Below are 21,298 nucleotides of genomic sequence, written 5' to 3'. Positions count from 1 at the left end.
CCCTTCCCTGTGCCTGGGTTTCTTCATCTACACAGTGGAGAGAATCATAATCTCTGCTTCACAGGGGTGTTGAACAGCTAGAATCAGAAAGGGCTCAGCACAGGGTAAGCGCTCAGTAATCACTAGCTATTGGTATCAATAGGACTAAATTTGGGGCATTCTGATGCAGTGACTGGGAAAGAGAAGCTCTCTCTCTCTTTTTTTTTTTTTTTAAACTTATATTGCTGAATGTACACCTTGAGTTGCTGGAGGAATTGCCATCAGGAGGGAGAACCTGCCTGGTAATGCACCCAGCACAAAGGAAAGCAGTGCTCAGAGATGGGGAAAGAAGGACTTAATCTTGATGGAAATCACTTGTGTTCCTTGATCCACCTGTTCCTGAAGCTCTACCCTGGATTATTTAGGAACATAACCCAGTCTTTGGGGTTTTTTTCTTCCTTTTTTTGCTTAAGTTACCTTGAGTTGGGTTTCTCTCATTTGTAACAGAGAGAGTCTTAATGAGTATCCATCTGTCTGTCCATTCATCCATCCATCCATCCATCTACTCATAAGTCCTAGCTGTGTGGGCTTAGACACATCACTTTCCTCTCCTAGACTTAGTTTCTGCATCTGTAAAATGGGTATTTCATCACCTACCTTATGGGCGGTTTCAAGGATGAGTGAGCAGTCCATGTACCAAAGGCAGAGGAGGGGCTCCGTAAATCTCCCTTCCACCCCATCTTTCCTAACTGGCAGGAAAGGGGCTCCCCCCACCACGGCCTAGCTCCCCCCACCACGCTCCCCCCCACCACGGCCTAGCTCCCCCCACCACGGCCTAGCTCCTCTCAAATCGCAGAATCCGATTGGTACAGCCTTTATTGTTTCTCCATCATTTTCCAGAAGAATGGTGTCATCCAGGGGCCATAAGGGATGGGGGAGTAAAAAATAACACAAACAAACTGAACAGAAAGGCAGGAAGGCGGCCAGAGGGGCTGAGATCGGGTGTTCGGGGCCAGAGGGGGAAGACCTGGGCAGTCAGAGCCTCTTAGCTTTCAGCCACCAGAGTGGAGAATTCTGCAAAAGAAAACAACAGAGGTGAGTCAGAGGTGGGCCGTGCAGCAGAGGCTGGCCGGGCCCTGAGCGCTGGGTCTCCTGCTGGGTATTTTCTCTCGATTCTCAGGTCTGCTGCAGAAGGAAGAGCCAGAGTGATGAAGGGCGTGAGCACGGGGACGAATGAGTTAATGAACGAATGAGTGAATGACTGAAGTGCGTCGGGACACGATGAGCCTACCATATCTCTTGCCTCACCATGTCATGTCCCCCACAAATGCTCAGTTGTAACAACTACAGTAATAATAGCGATGCTGGTTTTCTGAGTGTTTATCCCACGCCAGCCACTCTTCTAAGCGCTTCATAGACAGTGTCTTTTTTGACTCTGGCCATAATCCTATCATGTGCATTTTAGTATGAACCCCTTTCCACAGACGTGGAAACGGAGGCTCAGAGCCCAGCAATGTCTACATGGTCGCACAGCTAGTAAGAAGCAGAGCCAGGATTCAGATCCGGGTGTGTCTGACTTCGGACCCTGAGCTCTTTCATGGTTTTTTTTTTTTTTTCTTTCTTTCTTTCTTTTTAGGGCCACACCCGCAGCATAGGGAAGTTCCCAGGCCAGGCGTTGAATTGGAGCTGCACCCACTGAGTGGGGCCGGGGACCAAACCCGCATCCTCATGGATACTGGTCGGGTTCACTACCACGGAGCCACGATGGCAACTCCAGACTCTGACCTCTTTCTGGCCCATGAGGATCACCAGCAGGACCTAAGAAGACACAGAGGCCTAGGCCCTTGCCCGGGAATTTCTGATTTAGAAGGTTGGGTTGATAAGGGATGAGTTATTTTATTTGTTAAAAAGATGATTTTTTTTTTTTTTTGGTCTTTTTAGGGCCGCACCTGCGGCATATGGAAGTTCCCAGGCAGGTAGGGGTCGAATTGGAGCTGTAGCTGCCGGCCTAAACCACAGCCACAGCAATGCCAGATCCTTAACCCATTGAGCAAGGCCGGGCATCGAGCATTCGTCCTCATGAATGCTTGTTGGATTTGTTTCCACTGAGCCACAATGGGAGCTCCCTAAAAAGATGATTCCGGTGAGCAGCCAGCTTCAGGAACCACTGTGTGGTCCTGAGCACACGGTCTCTGCACGCAGCTCAGAGGGGTGAACACGTGCGGCTGCTCAGAACGAGCTGGGCTCTGTCTCACGTAGCTCTTCACTGACCCTCCCAAACACTTAGGGAACTGGGAGCCATTGTCCCCATTTTACAGAAGGAAAACTGAGGCCCAGAGAGGAGATGTGACTTTTCAGAGCCTCTGGGTTGTAAGTGGCTGAGGATTCGAGGTCTAGGGGCCAGGCCCTTTCCAGGTCGGCTTGCCTGCGCATTCACGGTGGGCCCCGCCCTCCGCAGAAGTGTCCATTGGCCTTGCTTCGCCTTAACTTAATTAAAGACGTCGTCAGAGGCTGATGATGGCACCAGGGGGTGATCAGACGTCCTGTTGAATCCAACTCCACAGAATGAACAAAGGGATGGCCCAACCAGGTGGGAGGAGATGCAGGGGGGCGGAGAAGGTCCCTGCAGCCCAGGAGCTTCTGGTCTATTTGGGGAAGAAGACCGATTCTGGCAGGAAGTGCTCTGTACTGCTGGCCTGTTCTCTGAATCTCCAGCACACGGAGGGCATTTGCACCCCAGGATCTTTGCACTTGCCGTTCTCCCCGCCTGGTGTGTTCTCCAGGCTTCCTCACAGCTAGCTCCTTCTCACTCGCCTGGTCTCAGCTCAAAGGCCACCCTTCAAGGGGCCTTCTCTGACCCCACTGGTGCAAGTAGTGACCCACCCCTACCCTGATCCTCTTTGCTAACACCATGTTTTATTGCATTCACGGCACTCGCCACGCTCAAAATACTTCTGAGTAAATTCTTGCTTATTCACCTGCTGTCTGCCTCTCCCGTGGAGCATAAGGTTGCAGCTCCCACTCTCCTTGTTCCCTCCATCCTACATCCTGGCTGCACAACTGACACCGAGGGGGACACAGGTATTTGTGAAAAGATGCGAGAGGCACAAAGCCTCTTGTGTTCACAGGGAGAAGAGGGGCCTTCTGTTTAAGGCATCAGCAAAACCTTCAGAGGAAAGGTGGCTTCTGATGCAGGCCTGTAAGAAGATGCAGGGGAGTTCCCATTGTGGCTCAGTGGTAACGAACCCAGCTAGTATCCATGAGGATGCAGGTTCAATGCCTGGCCTCACTCACTGGGTTAAGGATCTGGTGTTGCTGTGAGCTGTGGTGTAGGTCACAGACGCGGCTAGGATCTGGTGTTGCTGTGGTGTAGGCTGGCAGCTGCAGCTCCGATTCAGCCCTTAGCCTGGGAACATTCATATGCTGCACCTGCAGCCCTAAAAAGCAAAAAAAAAAAAAAAAAAAAAAAAGATGCAGGACTCCCTAGGAGAAAGCAGATGGAGGGGGTCAAGGCCAGAGCACAGGACTCAGTGGGGTGTGTTGGGGAAAGACCCGGTAGCCGTGCTGTGCTGTCCTCTTGCATGATAAGATCAGCTCAGCTAAGGAGTCCTGGGCCCCCAAATCTGGCTCTTCCTCCGCTCATTGGCTGTGTGACTGCAGACAAGGCACCTTGCCTCTCTGAGCCTCACTGTCCTATGTGTAAAAGGAAGGAAAGTCTGCTCTACTTCTTTTTGTTGTTGTTGTTGTTGTTGTTGTTGTTGCTATTTCTTGGGCCGCTCCCGCGGCATATGGAGGTTCCCAGGCTAGGGGTCGAATCGGAGCTGTAGCCGCCGGCCTACGCCAGAGCCACAGCAATGCGGGATCCGAGCCGCGTCTGCAACCTACACCACAGCTCACGGCAACGCTGGATCGTTAACCCACTGAGCAAGGGCAGGGACCGAACCCGCAACCTCATGCTTCCTAGTCGGATTCGTTAACCACTGCACCACGACGGGAACTCCCTGCTCTACTTCTTGAGTTAGAGCAGAAGAGATCTGCTGGGAGTTCCCGCTGTGGCACAAAGGGTTAAGAACTCGACTAGTATCCATGAGGATGTGGCTTTGATCCCTGGCCTCGCTCAGTGGGTTAAGGATCCAGCATTGCTGCAGGCTTCAGCGTAGGTCACAGATGTGGCTCGGATCTGGCGTGGCTGTGGCTGTGGCCTCAGCTGCAGCTCTGATTCAGCCTCTAGCCTGGGAACCTCCATATGCCGCAGGTGCAGCCGTGAAAGGAAAAAAGAAGAAGACATATGCGGGAGACCAGGAGCCCGTCTGCCCCTGTCCCATGTCCTCTCAGCCGTGGGGCCTTGTGAGGGACACCGCTCAGCAACCCGGTCTTCTAGACCTTTGTGGAATATGTGTCCTAGGAGAGCCTTCTCTGTTGTTTTTCTCCTCAGGAGACGGGACGGAAGGCGTTTGCCACCCTTTCCAATATGCGTCTCTGAGATGCCATGTCCCCAGCCTGCCAGACACTAGGGGGCCTCAGGTAAGTCCTCATGGCCCCTGGAGACGCAGGGTCGTGCTGTGGGGGGCGGAGAATGAGGGTTCCAGGCCCAGCCTGGCCCTGTTTGCTGGGAAGGTACCCCTCTGGAAATCAGCTCCCGCATCTGCCTGTGGAGTGAAGGGAGGGGGCGGTACCAACCCCCAGTGAGAGAGATGAAAAACTGGGTGTGAAGTGGCTTCACAAAGGCCACAAGAGGAATGTGGGGCTGCCTTGAGGGGCGTCCCACCCTCCCTGTGGCTGGTACGAAGCCCATGTTGTAAAACCCTCCCCATGTGCTCTCATTATTGACACAGTTACATAACATGCGAGCATTGGGGGTGCTGGACAAGGGGGCCACGAAAGTCCCTGTGCTATTGTTAGAACACTTCTGTAAAGCTGGAATGATTTAAAAATGAAAAAGTGAGGAAGTTCCCGTTGTGGTGCAGCAGAAACAAATCCGACTAGGAACTATGAGGTTGTGGGTTCGATCCCTGGCCTCGCTCAGTGGGTTAAAGATCCGGTGTTGCCATGAGCTGTGGTGTAGGTCGGAAGCAACAGCTCTGATTCGACCCCTAGCCTGGGAACTTCCATAAGCCGCGGGTGCGGCTCTAAAAGGACGAAAAGACAAAAATAAAAAATAAAAATGAAAAAGTGAGGAAGTTCCCATTGTGACTCAGCGGGTTATGAGTCCAACTATTATCCATGAGGATGTGGGTTCGACCCCTGGCCTCGCTCAGTGGGTTAAGGATCCAGCATTGCTGTGGCTGTGGGGTAGGCCTCAGCTACAGCTCCGATGCGACCCCTAGCCTGGGAACTCCCATATGCCACAGGTGTGGCCTAAAAAAAAAAAAAAAAAAAAAAGGGAATTTAAAATTCTTCTTTATTGATTGCCTGCATGGGAAGCATTTTGCATTTATCATCTCGTGACGTTCCTACCACTCCTCCGTGGGAGAGACGCTTTTGCCTGCCTGTTACAGATGGAGAAACTGAGGCCCAAGAGTTAAGTTGCTTGAGCAAAGATCACACAGCAGGTGTGATTCAGACTTCCTTCTTTACCCTGGAGGTTTCCGACCTACATTAACCTGGGTCTGGAGTGACACATGAGCCAGCTCACTTATCGCCACCCCCATGACTCTTAGCCGTTTATTTACTTGATGGTATTTAGCGCTCTCTGAAATGATCTTATTCATATTCTTATTTTGGTCAGTCTCCTCTTAGCCGAACGTAAACTCCAGGAAGGCAGGGGGCGCTGTCTCTCTTGTTCACCACTTTCCTAGTAAGAGAACAGACCTGGCCCCCAGCAGGTGCTCATGACCAAATGCCAGAGGGGTGGATGGATGGATGGGCAGATGGATGAATGGATGGAATGGCTCCCTAGTCCTCCTCGGGGTTCAGCAAGTCCTGACTTACTGCATATAATTCTCACAACCACGCCGGGAGGTGACACGATGGTTCCCATTCTAGAGATGGGGAGGTGGAGGCCTGGGGAGGTCAAGTGTCATGGTCACGGGGAAAAGAAGGAGCAGGGGCAGGAGTTGGCCTGCGGTCTTGGGACCGGCCCCTCCACGAAGGTGGAGAGGCCATTCCTGAAGGGGCTGGTGTTCCAGATCAGGCGGAAGCACGCACTCCCTCCAGCTTCAACCTGCCATTCCATTTGGAAGACTGGCCAAAGCTGGTATAGCCTGTCCTTGGGCACCAGCTTGCTCTGTCCTGGGATAAAGGAGACATGAGTCCATCCACTGACACCAGAGTGGTTCATGGAGTGATTGTCAAGAGGGGAAGTCGGCCCTGAGCATTTCCTGACCTCTACCTACCCCCCCAATCCTGACCCTAGAAATTCCCGGCTGCTCATTGGCAAAGAGCCTGGTCATCATTTGCACACCAGAGAGCATCCAGGGCACCCAGCATGAGGGGACTAAGGGGCGCCGACCAGGGGACTCCGTAGTGGCAGAAAGTCCTACATTTTGGAGCCTGACGATGGGAGATGCTTCGGACCTGTTTTCAAAAGCCTCTAAGATCACATGCTTGGGACCCACCCTGAAGCAGCCAGAGTCACAATGGCCGCATACTCCGGCTTTGTGCAGAAAACACAGGATTCTAATTTTGTCCTCCCAGAACCTGGAGCCAGGCACTTTGGAGGCACATTCAGGGCAGGGGTCACCTCCTCTGTACCTCTTTTTCGTCCCTTGGGGCAGCGCTCTCAGGAACCAGCTAATTAACTAATAGCCCTCCTATCCAAAAAAAGACTCTGCTAAAACGCCTAGGTCTCTCCTTAGAGAAAAATGAATGAGCAAGCCTGCAACGACCCTGTTAGGTCTAGGTCAAGTGCTTTGGCAGTAGGATGCTGGGCTGGGGAATGGCCATCAGAGGATGGGGCTCGGGTCTTGGTTCTGCCATTGGTCTGTGTCCTTGAACAAGACAACTTACCCTTCCAGGTCTCGGTTCTTTTTATCTCTGCAGCCTCGGTTCTGCAAGATGCCTCTCCAGCTCTCCCCTGGCGTTTGGAGTAAGGGAGCTGGGAGTCAACCCTGAACTCCCACGTCCTGCTTGTGTGACCTTGAACTAGATTCTTCACCTCCCTGTGCCTCAGTTCCCTCATCTGTAAAGTGGGGCTCCTTGGGTTGTTCAGAGGCACCAGCACTAAAGCCCTTGTCCCCTGCCTGATCAGTCGCCAGCACGCTGCATTAGGTAGCTGTTATCATCAAGATGCTTCTTTAGCTCCAGGCACTTTAAAACCAAGCCCAGGAAATGCTTGGCTAATGCCTGGCACAGGGGGAGGAGTCCTCAATTGGCACCGTCACCTTTATTTCTTGGCCTTGTGAGTTGCCACCCCCCGCCACCATCTCCTGTCCCACCTGGCACCTGCCGACAGCCTTCTAGCAACCCTGGAGCTGGGTCTGAATCTTGCTCCATGTCTCCCTGGCTGGGTGGCGTTAGGTCACTGCTTTGCCTGTCTGAGCCTCAGTTTTCTCATGTGTAAAATGGGTGTGATGATGTCTACAGAGCGATCGGGAAGACCAGATGAGAAAATACAGAAAGATGCCTGGCACAGAGCAGACGGCTTGTAAATGGCAGTTCCTTGGATTTCCTCAGCACAACCGGCACAGGTTGGAGCTTTGAAAAACCAGCAGCAACCACAAAACTCCCGACACTAAGACAGGAAGATGTAAACACACAGGACATGGGCAGGCCAGAGAGCAAGCAGCTGACCTGCCAGAAGTTTCTGACACTATCTATCCCAACCGAGTTAGGAGCCCACCCCTAACATGCCTATCTGAGGACACTCCGCCCCTCAGTTTCCGCATCTGTAAAATGGGGACACAGAGGGACTCCTCATAGGGTGACAGTGAGGTATGGCGCACGCAGTACCACGGTGCCTGGCACACAGAGGGGGCTCAATCATAGCAAGCCTTACTGTTGAGGTGCCAGGGGGTGTGCCCCTGGGTGGGGAGGATCCAGCATCCTCCCTCCTAGAAGAATACAGGTATAGACCCCTCCCGTGCAGAGGAAGCCTCACCAGAGGCCCCTGGGGCCAGCGGTGTCCTCACCATCCAATCAAGAAGAGAGGCGAGGAGGGGAGGGGGCAGAGGGCGGGAGGGCTCGGTCTCCTCCTTTCCCTCAGAGCCTGAAATCAGCCTAATGAGGTCTGTCCCCATCCCAGGCGCTGTGGGGATTGGGCAAAATTAGAAGCTATTGACAGGTGAAAACAGCAGCCGCTGATAGCCCCAGGTGGTGAAAGTGAGACGAACCTTGAGTCAGCGCCTGGAAGGTTCTCTCCTCGCCTCTGTCTTGATGACCAGGATGAAGGCACCAGCCTCCGGTTTATCACCTTGCCTGTAAATAGCTCCCGGGCTGGGTTTCGCATAAATTCGCATTGCAAACAGGGATCACTTACCCACCCCAGAGGACGGGGAGGCAGGGTCATTCGGGGTCAAGCCGCGCGGCCGGCCCAGCCCGGGAGGAGCCGGTAAATAGTCCTGGGGGCACCCCCTGTGCCAGGCACCGCCCTGCGAGCCGGCCCGCTCCATCCTCACCCGCTCGCTTGTCCCCGTTTTACTTATCGGAAAACTGAGGCTGAGAGTCCCTGAGCCAGGAGGATTCTAACTCAGGCCTGGCTCGTGGCAGGATGTGTCTCTTTCGCAGAGGTCCGCGTCGAAGGGCCCCGGGTTCTGACTCAAGCTGGAACCCCAGTGGCAGGAGAGGGGACATGGACAGGGGGCATCTTTCTGCCCTCCCTACTGCTCCTTTCGGCAGGAGAGCAGTTGCGTAAGGAGCGCTGCTTGTCCTCCCTTGGCGAAATCTTATCTAGTGCAGCCTGAGGCCGGAGGTAGAGGGACGGTCCGCGCAAGAATACAAGCGCGCATCTTGCCAAGCGCAGAAGCCATTTGTAACTCAAAGGTCTCAGCTCAGCCTGGAGGCGCGAGTGGCCAAGTCCGGAGACCTGGGTTCCGTTCTCCAAGGGTTTGCCGCGCGACTTTGGCACTTCATGTCGCTGGGGCTCAGTTTCCATCTCTCTCCGTGGGAATCACAGACTGTGTCCCCCAGACCTTCCTGAGCCAGGATGAGGATGCAGTGAAATAGGAGAAAACACAGCACACCTTGGGGCTCTGCCACTGCGGCTGCGGGCTGGCCCTGATGCCCACATCCTGCCCGGCTTGGAAATTAAACTCTCTAGGGGCTGGTGGGCTGGAATTAAAGGGAGGCAGGCAAGATGCTCCCTTTGTCCTTCTCACTTTCCTCCCATCTTAGACTCGATTTCATTTCCTCTGAGGATGGCTATCCCACTGCCTTCAAAGGGTTTTCAGGTAGCTTACCGGAGAAAGTACATAAAACAAGAGGAAAGGAACCATTTCCCGAACACTCACTAATTCTTGCCTTTGAGGGTGGTTATTTTTATCTCTGTTCTGGGAGGAGGAACTAGATGCCCAGAGAGAGGAGCAGGCTTGGCCATTCACACTGCTGGGGGCTCGCACTCTGCAGGTTGTCTCTTCTGCCTGACTTCAGGAGTTCCAACCCGAGGGCTTCGTCCCTCCCTCCTCTCGCCTCTCATGTGAAATAGGCTACTTAAGGATAACAGAGAACAGATTCTGCCAGAAGGAAGCAGAAAAGACAAATGCCTTCAGGCACGTGGAACTGACTGCAAGGATCAGGCAATAATTATGACTAAATTTTTCAGCAAGGAAAGCAAAAAGCAAACTGCAGTCTCTTGAGCTGGAACAGGCTTGAAGCCTAAGAAGGTGGATCTGCCAGGAGGATCAGGTTTCAGGGAAGGTGTTTAACTAGGATTGCGGGTATGTAGGTGTGTGTTCCGGGTGTGTAGCTGTGTGGCTCTTGTCTACAGCACGCTGGGGAAGAGGAGCTACTTGGAGTGAGAGTGTCAGGTTCGAAGCAGGACCCTAATGCTGAAAAGCTGTGTGATTCCAGTTTCCTTGTCTGTACAAGGAGGGCATATCTTGTGATGCTGATGTAGGGACTCAGGGAAGTGCTGCACGAATGGTACCCGCTATTCCCAACAGCCGGCACGGTCCATGCGGGCAGGTACTGGGTATGCAGAGCCCAGGCTGGGGACACAAGCAGGGTGGTGGGGAGTTCTGCCTGGACCCCTGAGTCTCCGTGTGGGCTCTGCTACTGAGGGCCCCTGAGCACGTTACTAAAGTGCTCCGTTTCCTCATCTGTAAATGGGAAGAAGGATGGCATTTGCTTCCTGGGATGATGATAAGGCAGAGGTTCTCAAGGTGTGGTCCCTGGACCACGAGCTTCACATGGCAACTTAGTAGACATGTAAGTGCTTGGGCCCCACCCTGACCTGAAAGGCATCAGAAACTCTGGAGATGGGGCCCAGCCATCTGTATTGTGACAAGCAACCCCGATTCTGATGCCAGGTCCTGCTGGAGACCCACCGTGGGGAAGAACAAGCACTTGAGAGAGAACCTGCCACTGACTAGTCTTGCCTGTTACTGGTGCCTGGGTGTGGGGGCACCTTCCACCTCTGTCCAGCTTCTCTGTCCTTTTAGGTCTTAAAACCCCCCCCCTTTACCAGCTCTGCCCCAGCCTTTCAAGGGTGGCCTTTGAGAATCGATCGACCACATCCATTAAAAAGTCTTCGAGCATCTTGGAAGTAGTTGCCCAGAGACAGGAAAGCAAAGGGTTATTATTAGAACTTTGTTTTTCTACCCACCCGCCTCAATCTGGGATCCTAAAGGACCTGGTAAGTCTCACTCACCCTCAGAAGGGCAAGCATCTAGAGACGGAGGCAGTACCCCCTGGTTCTAGAATTCCCCATCACCTGCTACATGCAAGCCCCCAGCCCAAATAGGTCTGCACCCTTAGCCCATGGACCTCTCCCCATACACCATACTTCCTCATCACTGCACCCCCAAAAGTGGACACATATGCATTTATTCATTCATTCAGTTTTTTTCAGCACACTTTTCTTGTGTCCCTACTATGTGCCAGGCCTATTCTAGGTGCTGGGGCCAGAGCTGAACAAAATGAAGTTCCTGCATTTGTGGAGCTGGACATGAATCCCCAGGAGAGAGAGAGAGAAGCAAGCAGTAAGTTGATAAAGAAAATTGTCTATGGTAGATACTCTTTGACTTTGAATGAGAGGGTGAATGAATGAATGCATGAAGCAGGAGGCACAGGGCAAGTGCTTTGGATCCAGACAGACCTAAGCTTAGATCTTGGCCTTGTCTCTTTCTAAGCATGGGCATTTGGGCAAACCCTTAGCCTCTCTGAGCCTCAGTGTTCTCATCTATAAAATGGGGACAGTGGCAGTAAACTCAAAGATAGCTAGGGAGATTAAATGAGTGTCATGCTAAGCACAGCGCCTGGGACACGGTAAGGGGCTCCATGAAGTTGACGCCATTGCTATCATTACTCGAGGTCACAGAGCTGAGCCTCGGTGCCTGCCTGGTCCTCTGTCTAGAGGTGTATGCACTGGGGCACTTGGGGACCCCAGTGACTAGCCAGTGATCGGATGCCTGATCTTAAAGAGCAGGCACCTGAAGGTCAAAGGGGCTCTGTGACTTGCCCCAGGTAAGTTGAAGGCATCCTCCAGCTGGTGGGCAGGGCTCGGGCCCTTTGGCCTATAGAGAGAGTAAGCAGCAAAGCAGAGCACCTAAAATAGAAAATTCTGGATCCACAAAGGCATCTCAGTGCCTTGTGGGCGCCATCACCTCATCCTTCCTGTCGCCCTCCTGAGAAAGCACTGTGTTTGCTGGTGGTAGTGGGGGCGGGCCCATCGGCATCTTCCCACCTCAGAAGCACAAGGTGTGGGCCCCAAGGCCTGGGCGATCTGTTCTCGTTGGCCACTGCCTCTCTCGCCACCCTGTTTTGTTCTGCTCTGACTCCCAGACCCCTACCAGGTCGGCCTGAGCGTGGACTGGGCTGGCAGACAGACCTGGGTTTGCATCCAGTGTCACCCTGGGCACTGGAGTGGCTCTTTCTGCACCTGCACTTATGCCCTCTGTCATCCAAAGGTCAGTGAGGTGACGCTGGGCACGCATTACGCACCCAGTAATAATTCTCTCTGCCTTCCCACCCTCAGCAATCCAACCTTCTTGCCCGTTTCTAAACACGCTCTAAACCTCCCGGCCTTAGTGCCTTTGCTGACGGATACCTACGCCTCGCCTGGACCGCCCTCTGCTTGCCCTTCCGGCCCACGCAGCCCTGCCAGGGGCTCCCTCTCCTCGGGGCTTGTCTGTACCTCCCACCTCTGCCTGGTATTACCGTGCGTCTGTGTCTGTATCATAGAGCTGTGAGCATCATGCGGACAGAACAGAAATAGCCTTATGGCCGCTGTTTACTGAGCACTTACTGCGCGCTGGCTGCTGCACTCAACACTGTCATACACCATGTCAAGGAATCCTCACAAAACCCCAGCGAGCTATGTGATGCTTTGCCCAATTTAAAGAGGAGGAAATCAGGGCTCAGGGGCACCCAGCCAGGAGGTGGTGCCTCTGGGCCAGATTCCCCTTTGCCTCTCCCGCTGCCGCCGGCACAGGGTTGCTACCCAGTCGGTGTCTGCTGGGTCTGATGGAAGAGTTGAGTTGGCGCTTTAAGATCTGAACTGGGCAGGGAGGGAAGGAGGAGGGGAAGCAGGCCAGGAGCTGGCCTGGTTTTTCTTCATTGTGTAGGTTGCTGTGGGCAGCCAGCCATGAAGACCCTGCCTAGGGCTTCTGAACTGTAGCATAATGGTTGCAAATAAAAGTAGGGGGAGGTCCAAAGGCCTGGGTTGGGGTCGTGGTGGGAACCGGGCTCGGGCTGGAACTGTCTGACCCGTGTCCGGGGGAGGATGGGGGTGCGGGGGAGATACGCCATTCTCTGGAACCGCCTAGACCAGGCACCCGTTCCCCTCTAGCACCCTCCACTGCTCTGGCTCCTTTAAAACCGCCTCCCTCCTTCCCAGGCACAAGAAGGGCAGCGGGCAGCGGGAGGCCTGGCGCCTCATTGCACCTGACCTTGCTAGAGTTTCTCCATTCTCCTTTCTGGCATAAAACTTTAATAAACCATGCCCCTGCGCAGAAGCCTTGTACTTTTCCCCAGGCAATGTGGTGTCTAGAGCCGCTTAATTTTCACAAAGAGCCCCAGCAGATCTTAGGTTAAAACTGTGCACCCCCTTTGTCAGACACGGGAGCCTAGGTGTGGAGAGGTGATGTGGTCAAGGTCACAGCCGGTGAAGGGCAGAGAGCAAGCAGAGCATGGGCGCTGGACGTCATACCCAGGCCAGAGATGCTTCTTAAGTGCCTGCTTTGGGTCAGGTATGGGCTAGATACTGGGGATACAAGGATGAAAACCACGTAGTCCCTATTAAAACATGAGTTAATAAACATGTATACAGCACTTCCTCTGTGCCAGACTCTCTTCTAAACACATCACACACGACCACGGCTAATCCTCCGACAATCCTGTGAGATGAGAAGGGTCATTATCCTCAGTTCAGAGAGGAGAAAACTGAGGCTCAGAGCAGTTACATGAATTTCCCCAAATCACACAGCTAGAAGGTGGCTGGGCTGGGATTTGAACTCAGACAGCACAGGTCCGAGGCCAAGCACTGACCCACGGTTTTCTCTTAAACTGGTAGAAAGGCCCATCACATGGACGGGCACGGATATGGCATAGGAGGTCAGAAAGAGACATCCAGACCTGTTTCGACATCCCTGCTCCACCGCTTAGCTCTCTGAGCAGGCCACCCACCTTCAACCCCACTGTGCCCATCTGCAAAACAGAGATGATTCCCAGGGATGTTGTGACGCCGAGAAAGATAACGCTGCTGGGATGTGTTCTGTGAGTGCAGGTTAGAATGGGCAAGGATGGGGGGTAGAGGACCACCAGCCCGGCCCCTGTTCTGAAAGCAAAGCTTGAAAAGCAAGGTCAGACCAGATGTTCCTTTTCCGAATTCCCGATGGATCCCCTGTTTTTCCTGGCTCTCCCACGATGCTAGGATGGTATATTTGGGAGAATCCCAAACAGGTTTTGAGACTTGAACTTACCGGGCACCCGGATAAGACAAGGAGCATAGGAGATAAGGACTTTCCATCCCTGGAAGCTGAGAACGTGAGAGCCAGTAGGGCCCTTGGGGAATCAGTTGGCCTAATCGTCTCGGATTACAAATGGGAGACTGAGGCCCAGGGCAGGACAGAGACTGCCCAAGGTCACAGAGCCAGTTTAGGTAGCACTGGGACCAGAACCAAGGCAAAAGTGCAGGGAAAATTCAGCAAAAGTTCCTATTTCTCCTGGGTTCCTTATCCAAACAAACAAACAAACCAAAAAAACCTATTCCTTTTGGGTTGTTCAAATCCAGCAAAAATATACCACTTTTCTTTGCCACACTTACATGATGGAGCTCTCAGAACTATATCATTAGTCTTTTTTCCTTCTAATCTTGGGGAGTACAGGACTCTCCCTGCCCTTGACAGAGGGACAGAACTCTGAGCTTTCAGCATCCAGACATCACGAGATCCAAGATGTGCTCAGGTCGTGACTACTCACCGTCAGCCCCAATCTTGCCATCCCCGTCCTTGTCTCCAGCAGCCATCAGCGTCTTGGTTTCTTTCTCTGACAGGTCTCTGGCATCTGGGGAGAAGCCTTTCAGAATGAATCTGGGGCGGGGGGAGAGAGAAAGCCGGGGGGAGGGAGTCAGGGCGGGGTCACTTGCAGGAACACCCTGTGCACGGTGGGCTGGCATCTGCACTGGGGAAGCGGGCAGCCGGGACAGGCAGCAAGCAGTGAGCATGCATGGCGCTGCGCTGGGCCAGGTGGCCCGGGCTGTGGCTGTGCGTCTTCTCGGGGTGGGGGTGCAGAGAAGGACAGGCTGTCCTCAGCAAAGGGTTGACCTCACTTCAGCCGGGGCACCTGTATGTTTATTTATTCAGCCAACGCAACAAACACTAAAGTGTCTCCTCTGTGCCAGGGCCATGCTGGAAACAGGGGGCACGGAGACGATCTTAGGAAGCCACCTGAAAAAAACCAGGGAGGAGGTCAAGGGCTTCAAGAGAGGCCACACAGTGTGGGGACGTAGAGACGGAGCTGGAAGGATGCACCCGTCCCACCTAGGGGGAGGGGAAAAGCTGGGGGAGGTTTCTTGGAGACGGTGATGCCTGGAGAGTAGGTTGGAGTCAGCCTCCGCACTTGTGTGCATGCATGCACATTGGCATGGGAGGGCAGAGAAGGTTCTAGACAAAGGGTACCCTTGAGGGGTGGTTTGAGGGAGAGACAGGATAGATGGAAAAGTTCCTGCTTGAAAGGCCTCTCTCCACACTCTCCCCCTTCCCTTTCTGACAAAATCCAAAGCAGTTTTGGCCAGCGGGTAACTTAAAGCACAGCCCAGGCAGCAGATATGGGTCAGGTGGCCGAGAGGGTTATGGCGAGAGGTTTTTTTTCTGATGTAATTTTGCATTTTCCTTATCATAACCTCTTCTCTGCCCTGCTTCCAGGACTCCTGAACCCCCCAAAGCAGGTTCTGCATCCCTGCCTTGCCCAGAAATTGCTCTAGCCACCCTGGTACAGAAGGGTGTGGGTCTGCTGGGTGGTGGAAGGTGCCTTTTAGAGGAATGAAAAATCAATGAAATACTCAAGGGAGCACTCTTTGTCTTGCCTGTGGTGTTAGGCAATGAGAAAAATGGCCTCTTGGTTTGTATTAAATTATTAAGTAGCATCATTCCATTAGCAATATTAAGTGGCTATAATTTAACCTAGTTAGCTGCACTTTCTGCTGAGGATTTTATTCTTCCGGAAGCCACAATGGTCAGGCAGTGTCATTTTCTGTGAAGGGTGCGGTGAGGAGGGCCGATGGCCGGGAACTGGGAAGCAAGAGTCCCAACCCCCACTCCCTCTCCCAAAGCGCCCCCACCCCCCACCCCCGTGGGCCTCAGTTTACCCCAGCTCCTCCTCCTCAATGAAGCCGCTCTTGTCTTTATCCAGGATGTGGAATACCTTCTTCACATCATCCGGGCTCTTTTTCTTCAGGCCAACCATTTGGAAGAACTTTTTGTGGTCGAAGGAGTCGACAGCTAGGGGTGGGGGGTGGAGAGGAGGGGGTTAAAATGAGGACAGAGAAGGGGCCTGGAGAAGGGCGGGAGAATGGGGGTGTCCCAGCATTTTCATCAACTCTGCTGGGCGGGTCCTGGGGGCGGGAGGCGGAGTGCCTCCGTGGGAGGGCTGCGGGAGCCCAGGCCAGGAGAGGGGCCTTGGCCCAAGGTCACCCATCCAAGGGCGACAGAGGTGGGCTTGCACTCAGATCTCCCTGGCTCCCTAGTTGGCCCCCACCCTCTGCTGTCCCCTTCCCTAATGGTGGGGCTATCATGTGATGGCAGAGAGGGGCTTCCTGGTTCCCGTGAAGCCTTTCGGTGGTGGCTGAGCAGGGGGACAGGCAGGGGAATTGAAAGTGGGGGGAACATGATGTGTGTGCGTTGGGGGGCAGGGGCGAGGGGTTTGGCCTTTCTCTTGGCCATGGATTGTGTTGCCAGAAGATCAACCCAGAAAGGACAAGTTTCCCTCAAGGTCACAGAGTGGGAGGAGGAGGGGGAGGACCCAGAAGTCCCGGCTTTGCTGCAGAAATCCCTTCCGGTGGGAAGGGGGGCGGGCGCTGGAAGACTCTCCAAGAATTCCCAGTTAGGTTTCTTCTAAGAGGGAGCAAGTGGGTCAAGGAGAAGTGGGTGGGTTATTGCAATGCCCTGGGAGCGTGGCTTCTCAGGATTTCTTCATGCCCAGGGGAGGGGGCGCCACGCAGAAAGGAAATGGGAGCCCTTCTCCAATTTTTCTATGTCCTGAGCTCCCTTTTTAAGGTCACCTGGGAAAGGAAACAACCTTAGACCATAACTTACATGCGTGTTGGGAAACACTAGAGTGAGGGAACAAGACCTAGGGGTGACCCCACCCCCCACGCGCGCTCATCCCCTTCTGCCCTGCGAGGTGACCTTGGGCAAGTTTCTGGCCCTCTCCCTGCCTCAGTTTCCCCATCTGGGTGATGGGAGGGAGGAGCGAGGTAAGCGGCTAAGCGCTCAGGTCCAAGGGCAGCTCAGAGTGGCGAGACTGCCGGCTTCTCTCCCTTGGTGCCTGGGGAGGCTGGAAGTTGCGAGCTGAGGATGCTCAGGGCAGGGCCGGGCAGAGCTGAGCCTTAGGGAAGGTCACCTCCCTCTCTCGCAGGTCGGCAGGGGGTGGGTGGGCTCTGAGCCCCGGAGAGGGGGCTTGGGCTTCCGGGAGCCAGCAACGAGTAGCTGGGCAAGAAGAGTCCTGTCCAGAAATGGGGGTCTGGGAAAGGGGTCGCGCGAAGAAGCGTGCCCACTTACAGCCCCCTCCAAGTGCCTGGAAAAGGAAACCCCAAGCGCGCACAAGGACCCAGAGGTCCAGCTTTCGACCCCGGTCTTTGCCCCTTGTCCGGGATCCGAGTCCTCGCAGCGCGGCCACCTGGCCTTTGGCGCCCGCAAGTTTCGGTTGTCCTGCAGGGCGCGGGATCTCTCCGCCCCGCTCCCTGCGCCAAGTCCCGCCCGGGCAGAGTTTGGGAAATACCGTGGACCCCCTTCCACGCTCCACCAGCGCCCCGAAAGATGCGGGGGCAGAGGAGCGCTGGGGCAGACTGGCCAGCCGGGGGACTCCGCGGGGTGCAGGGACCAGGGTAGTGGATGAGGGGCGAGGGATGCAGAGGGGAGCGCGCTGCTCACCGGTAAAGGCCCCCACTGCCTTCTTGATGTCCTCAGCGTTGAGCAAGTCTGTCATCGACATCCTGCAACTGTTTGAGCGGGCAGAGCAAGTGCGAAAAGATTAAAAAGTGCTTTTCTCATCATTTCTGCTCATATGACCTGCGCTGCAGTGCCGCGCGCCGGGCGCACGCCCGCCAGCCTGGCGCAGAGCCAGGGGGCGCGGGGCTCGGCGCGCAGCCAGAGCCGCTCAGTCCAGCCGCGCCGCCGAGCTGCGCGGGCCTGGCCGGGTGGGCGAGTGCGCCATCCCGCTGCCGCTCCAGCCCAGCCCCGCCGGGGATCCTAGGGAACCCAGGGCCTTCGGCCAGGGCCCCCGGGGAAGGGGCACCTCGGATTTACGGGGCGCCCGCCTCACCAGCTGGATCTGGAGAGTTCTCCTGCCGTCAAGGGCACGCAGGAGGCGCCAGCCTGATGAGGTGCAGGGCCCCTGGACCCGCGCATCTCCTAGGATGTCCCGCCGCTTCAGGGAGGACACTGGGCCGGCAGGGGCCAGTCCTACACCTGTGTGGGCCCCTTGGCCCTGCTCCCATTCTCTCTCCACTCCTACCTCAGCCTCCTCTCTGTCTGTCCCGGATGCAAATTTATGCTGCAAAGGCAGAGCGCTGAGATCTGGAAATCTGACCCACAGGACACTGGGAGGGGGTGGTACTGATAGCCGGTGCTCGGCCCTCTGCGGGTGCCCCGTCCCACATCTGGTCAGGGACGCGCACACTGAGAGCAGTTTTTTTTTTTTTTTTTGTAATTTCTTACCTGACTTTTCAAGGAACCCTTCTCGGATCCCCACTTAGCTACCTGCTTTCCTGGTCTCCTGAGCCAGAGAGTACAGTGCAGGTCCCGACTCCCCCCTGACGGTGTTAAGCCACTTGGGGGAGGGGAGGGTGGGAGAGGCCTCTTGCCTTTCTTTGCATCCCCCTCCCACACTGGGAGACCAGAAGGCCAGTGCTTGAGGAGAGGGTGGCACCCTCAGACCACACCTTGGAGACAGCCTAAGCCAGTTTTATGGCCTGAACTTCATCTCTGGGAAATGGGACACTTTCTAATCTTTATGTAGCCAGAGACAAGTTGCATTCTTTCCCACGGTCCCCCAGGGGTTCAGGCTGCAACTAGCTGCCTCTAGAATGTGCTGAGCCCTGGATGGGGAGTCAGGAGGCCTCGGTTCTAGACTTGGGGCTGCACAAAGTCCCTATGTGACCTTGGGTTGTGACCTTCATCTCTGGGCTTCAGGCTCCCTCTGCTGTGTTGAGGGTGTTGGCGGTCCCTTGAGGTGGCATCTTGAGACTCCAACTTTAAGGGGTGGGCGAGGGCTACCATGGTGGCCCTTGATGGGGGTACCGGGGAGAGTGGTCTTGCTGCCCAGTAGCTCAAGTTCCCTCTCACTCGCTGTCAACACTGTCTCCCTCAGCTGGGCGCTGGATGGCTGCCCTTCCTGGAAACCTTAGGATGCTGCTGGCTCCGGCTGGCCCCCTCCCTGTGAGTCAGCTCCTTCGGGTGACAGTCCGCCAGCTGGCTCCCAAGGCACAGAGGCTGCAGCTCCTGATCTGGCCTCTCTCCGGGGGAAGCCTTCCCCGGACCCCTCAGCTGCCCCTGCTGCCTCTGCCCCCAGCTGGGCTGTTAACTTGGAAATGCCAAGCTTCTGGGCTCAGTTCCCTCTGGAGGCCTAATTGGAGAACCTGCTTCTGCATGTGAAGGATCCTTAGGCTACACTCGTGGGGAAACTGAGGCCAGAGAGAGTCAGTAAGTGGCTTAAGAACACACAGCAAGGCAGTGGCACAGAGGGAGCCACTCTCAGATCCGCTCACTTCGAGTTCGTCAACCAAGTTCATGCTGGTCCAGTGCTCAGGACCCAGCGCTATCAAGTCCCACGTGTCTGAGCCACAGAGTGGCTCCTGCCGTCCCCAAACGCTGGCCCCTCTGGCAGAGGCTGGAACCGCGACGGAGGCCCATCCCTCTCCCTCCTTCTTCCATCTCTCCCTGCTGCAGAAGCCGCCCGTCAACTGGCACCCTCTCTAGGCCGCCGTCCACCCAGCCAGAGCATCAGATGATGTCGTTAGGTCAGCCTTTCCGCGTTCCCGCCCCCTCCCTCCTGCCTCCGCTGCCCTGGCACAGGCCTCCTCACCTGAGCCCGCGGATGTCCGGCTCTACCCATCTCGTTCTACAGGGAAGGGCTGGGCCTCAGGTCCCACCAGGAGTTAGCATGGAGACCCCAGGAACTGTACTCTCAGGCCTGGACTCCACAGCGGCCCACCTCTCGGCACCACCCCCGCCCCGGGCCATGTCCCTGGGGGAGGGGACCCGTGGCTGTCCCCTTCCGGCTGGCCTCCTTCCCTCCGCACGCCTCCATCCTCCTCCTGCCACTCACCTCGGGTGGTGGTGGAGGGCCGGGCCCTGCACTGAAAGGCTGGGCCGGTGGGAGGTCCTGTCAGGAAGTGAGCCTGGTGGTGGGATGGCCACCTATATAGGCCACTGCTCTGGCTATTTTGGGAGGTGGTGCTCCCCTCTGCCCCCGGCCCCCTCCCCTTCCGGTGTCAGGTACTTCCCAACCCTGGTGCTGGGTGTCTGTATCACATTCACCCTCCCCAGGCCCATCGAGCCAGGCCTATTAATAACCCTTGGCCCCCGCCTCCCTCCGGCACCCAAAATCGAGGCTCAGGCAGGGCTCTCCTCTTCCACGAAGCCTTCCAAGACCACTTTCGATGGCAGTAACGTTTCCAGCCTCCAAAATCCTACAAGGAAAGGAAGAGAAAAAGTGAGCAGCGGGAGAGAACAGGAATTGTCTCTCATTCATGCGTGGGGCTGGCCTGGGCTCCTGTTCACACACCATCTTCTTACCACAGCCTCACAGCGCAAGCCTGGTTCCTCTTTCGTGGGGGAAGAAACAGCGCAGAGATGTTAGGGATGCCATGATTATGTATGTATGTATTTATTTATTTATTGCTTTTTAGGGCTGCACCTGCAGCATATGGAACTTCCCAGGCTAAGGATCGAATCGGAGCTATAGCTGCCGGCCTGCACCGCAGCCACAGCAACACCAGATCCGAGCCATGCCTGCAACCTACACCACGGCTTACGGCAACGCCGGATCCTTCATCCCTAGCGAGGCCATCGCTCGAACCCACTCAGTTGGGTTCATAACCTGTTGATCCATATCGGGAACTCCCTGGCTTCTGTGATTGAGTCAAAGCTAGAGACCTGGAGCTGGACGTGGACCCAGCAGTCTCAGGAGATGAGCTAAATGCCTGCCAGAAAGGCACTCGCTGCGTGTTCTCTGACCAAGTCCTTCCTCTCTTTGCATCTCAGTCTCCCCGCCTGTAAAATGAGCTTAATCAGGGGCAAGCTTGGCTCTGTAGATGGCCTGGGGGATCCCTGAACCCCCCGAATTTACATTCTGAAAGTCACCTTCAAGGGCTCTTTGGTGAAGCAAAGGCCCACGGGTCTCATGAGACTTGCACAGGGCTCTCTGGTGTGGTCTCTCTTGGATCAGAGACCAAGGGTGTGTTTGCAAAAGCATGAGTGAATTAATGAATTTAATACATATTTATTGAGTACCTAGTGTGAATGCCATGGAAGTTTCCTCTTCTTGGCCCCGACCTTGAAAAGAA

At 55.1% G+C, this 21,298-nt stretch overlaps 1 protein-coding gene and 1 long non-coding RNA gene across 2 annotated transcripts in view; one reads left to right on the top strand and one right to left on the bottom strand.

The window, feature by feature from the left end:
- Window positions 1–21,298, top strand: part of LOC125130709 (uncharacterized) — a 51,430-nt gene that overhangs the window by 19,346 nt on the left and 10,786 nt on the right. Inside the window, exons 2-3 of the long non-coding RNA XR_007135770.1 lie at window positions 4,415–4,503; window positions 10,957–11,054. This is a non-coding gene — a long non-coding RNA (uncharacterized LOC125130709). The remainder of the gene's footprint in view (window positions 1–4,414; window positions 4,504–10,956; window positions 11,055–21,298) is intronic.
- PVALB (parvalbumin) lies at window positions 838–20,165 on the bottom strand. The gene is made up of 5 exons (XM_047786365.1): window positions 20,059–20,165; window positions 17,664–17,731; window positions 15,881–16,013; window positions 14,494–14,603; window positions 838–1,053 (listed from the first exon to the last, which is right to left on the bottom strand). Exons 2-5 carry the CDS (start codon window positions 17,722–17,724, stop codon window positions 1,025–1,027), a joined length of 333 nt encoding a protein of 110 aa, XP_047642321.1. The 5' UTR covers window positions 17,725–17,731; window positions 20,059–20,165; the 3' UTR covers window positions 838–1,024.

Source organism: Phacochoerus africanus, chromosome 7 (assembly GCF_016906955.1).
Source record: "Phacochoerus africanus isolate WHEZ1 chromosome 7, ROS_Pafr_v1, whole genome shotgun sequence".
Taxonomy (NCBI): Eukaryota; Metazoa; Chordata; class Mammalia; order Artiodactyla; family Suidae; genus Phacochoerus; species Phacochoerus africanus.
This window is presented reverse-complemented; position numbering and strand designations above follow the sequence as displayed.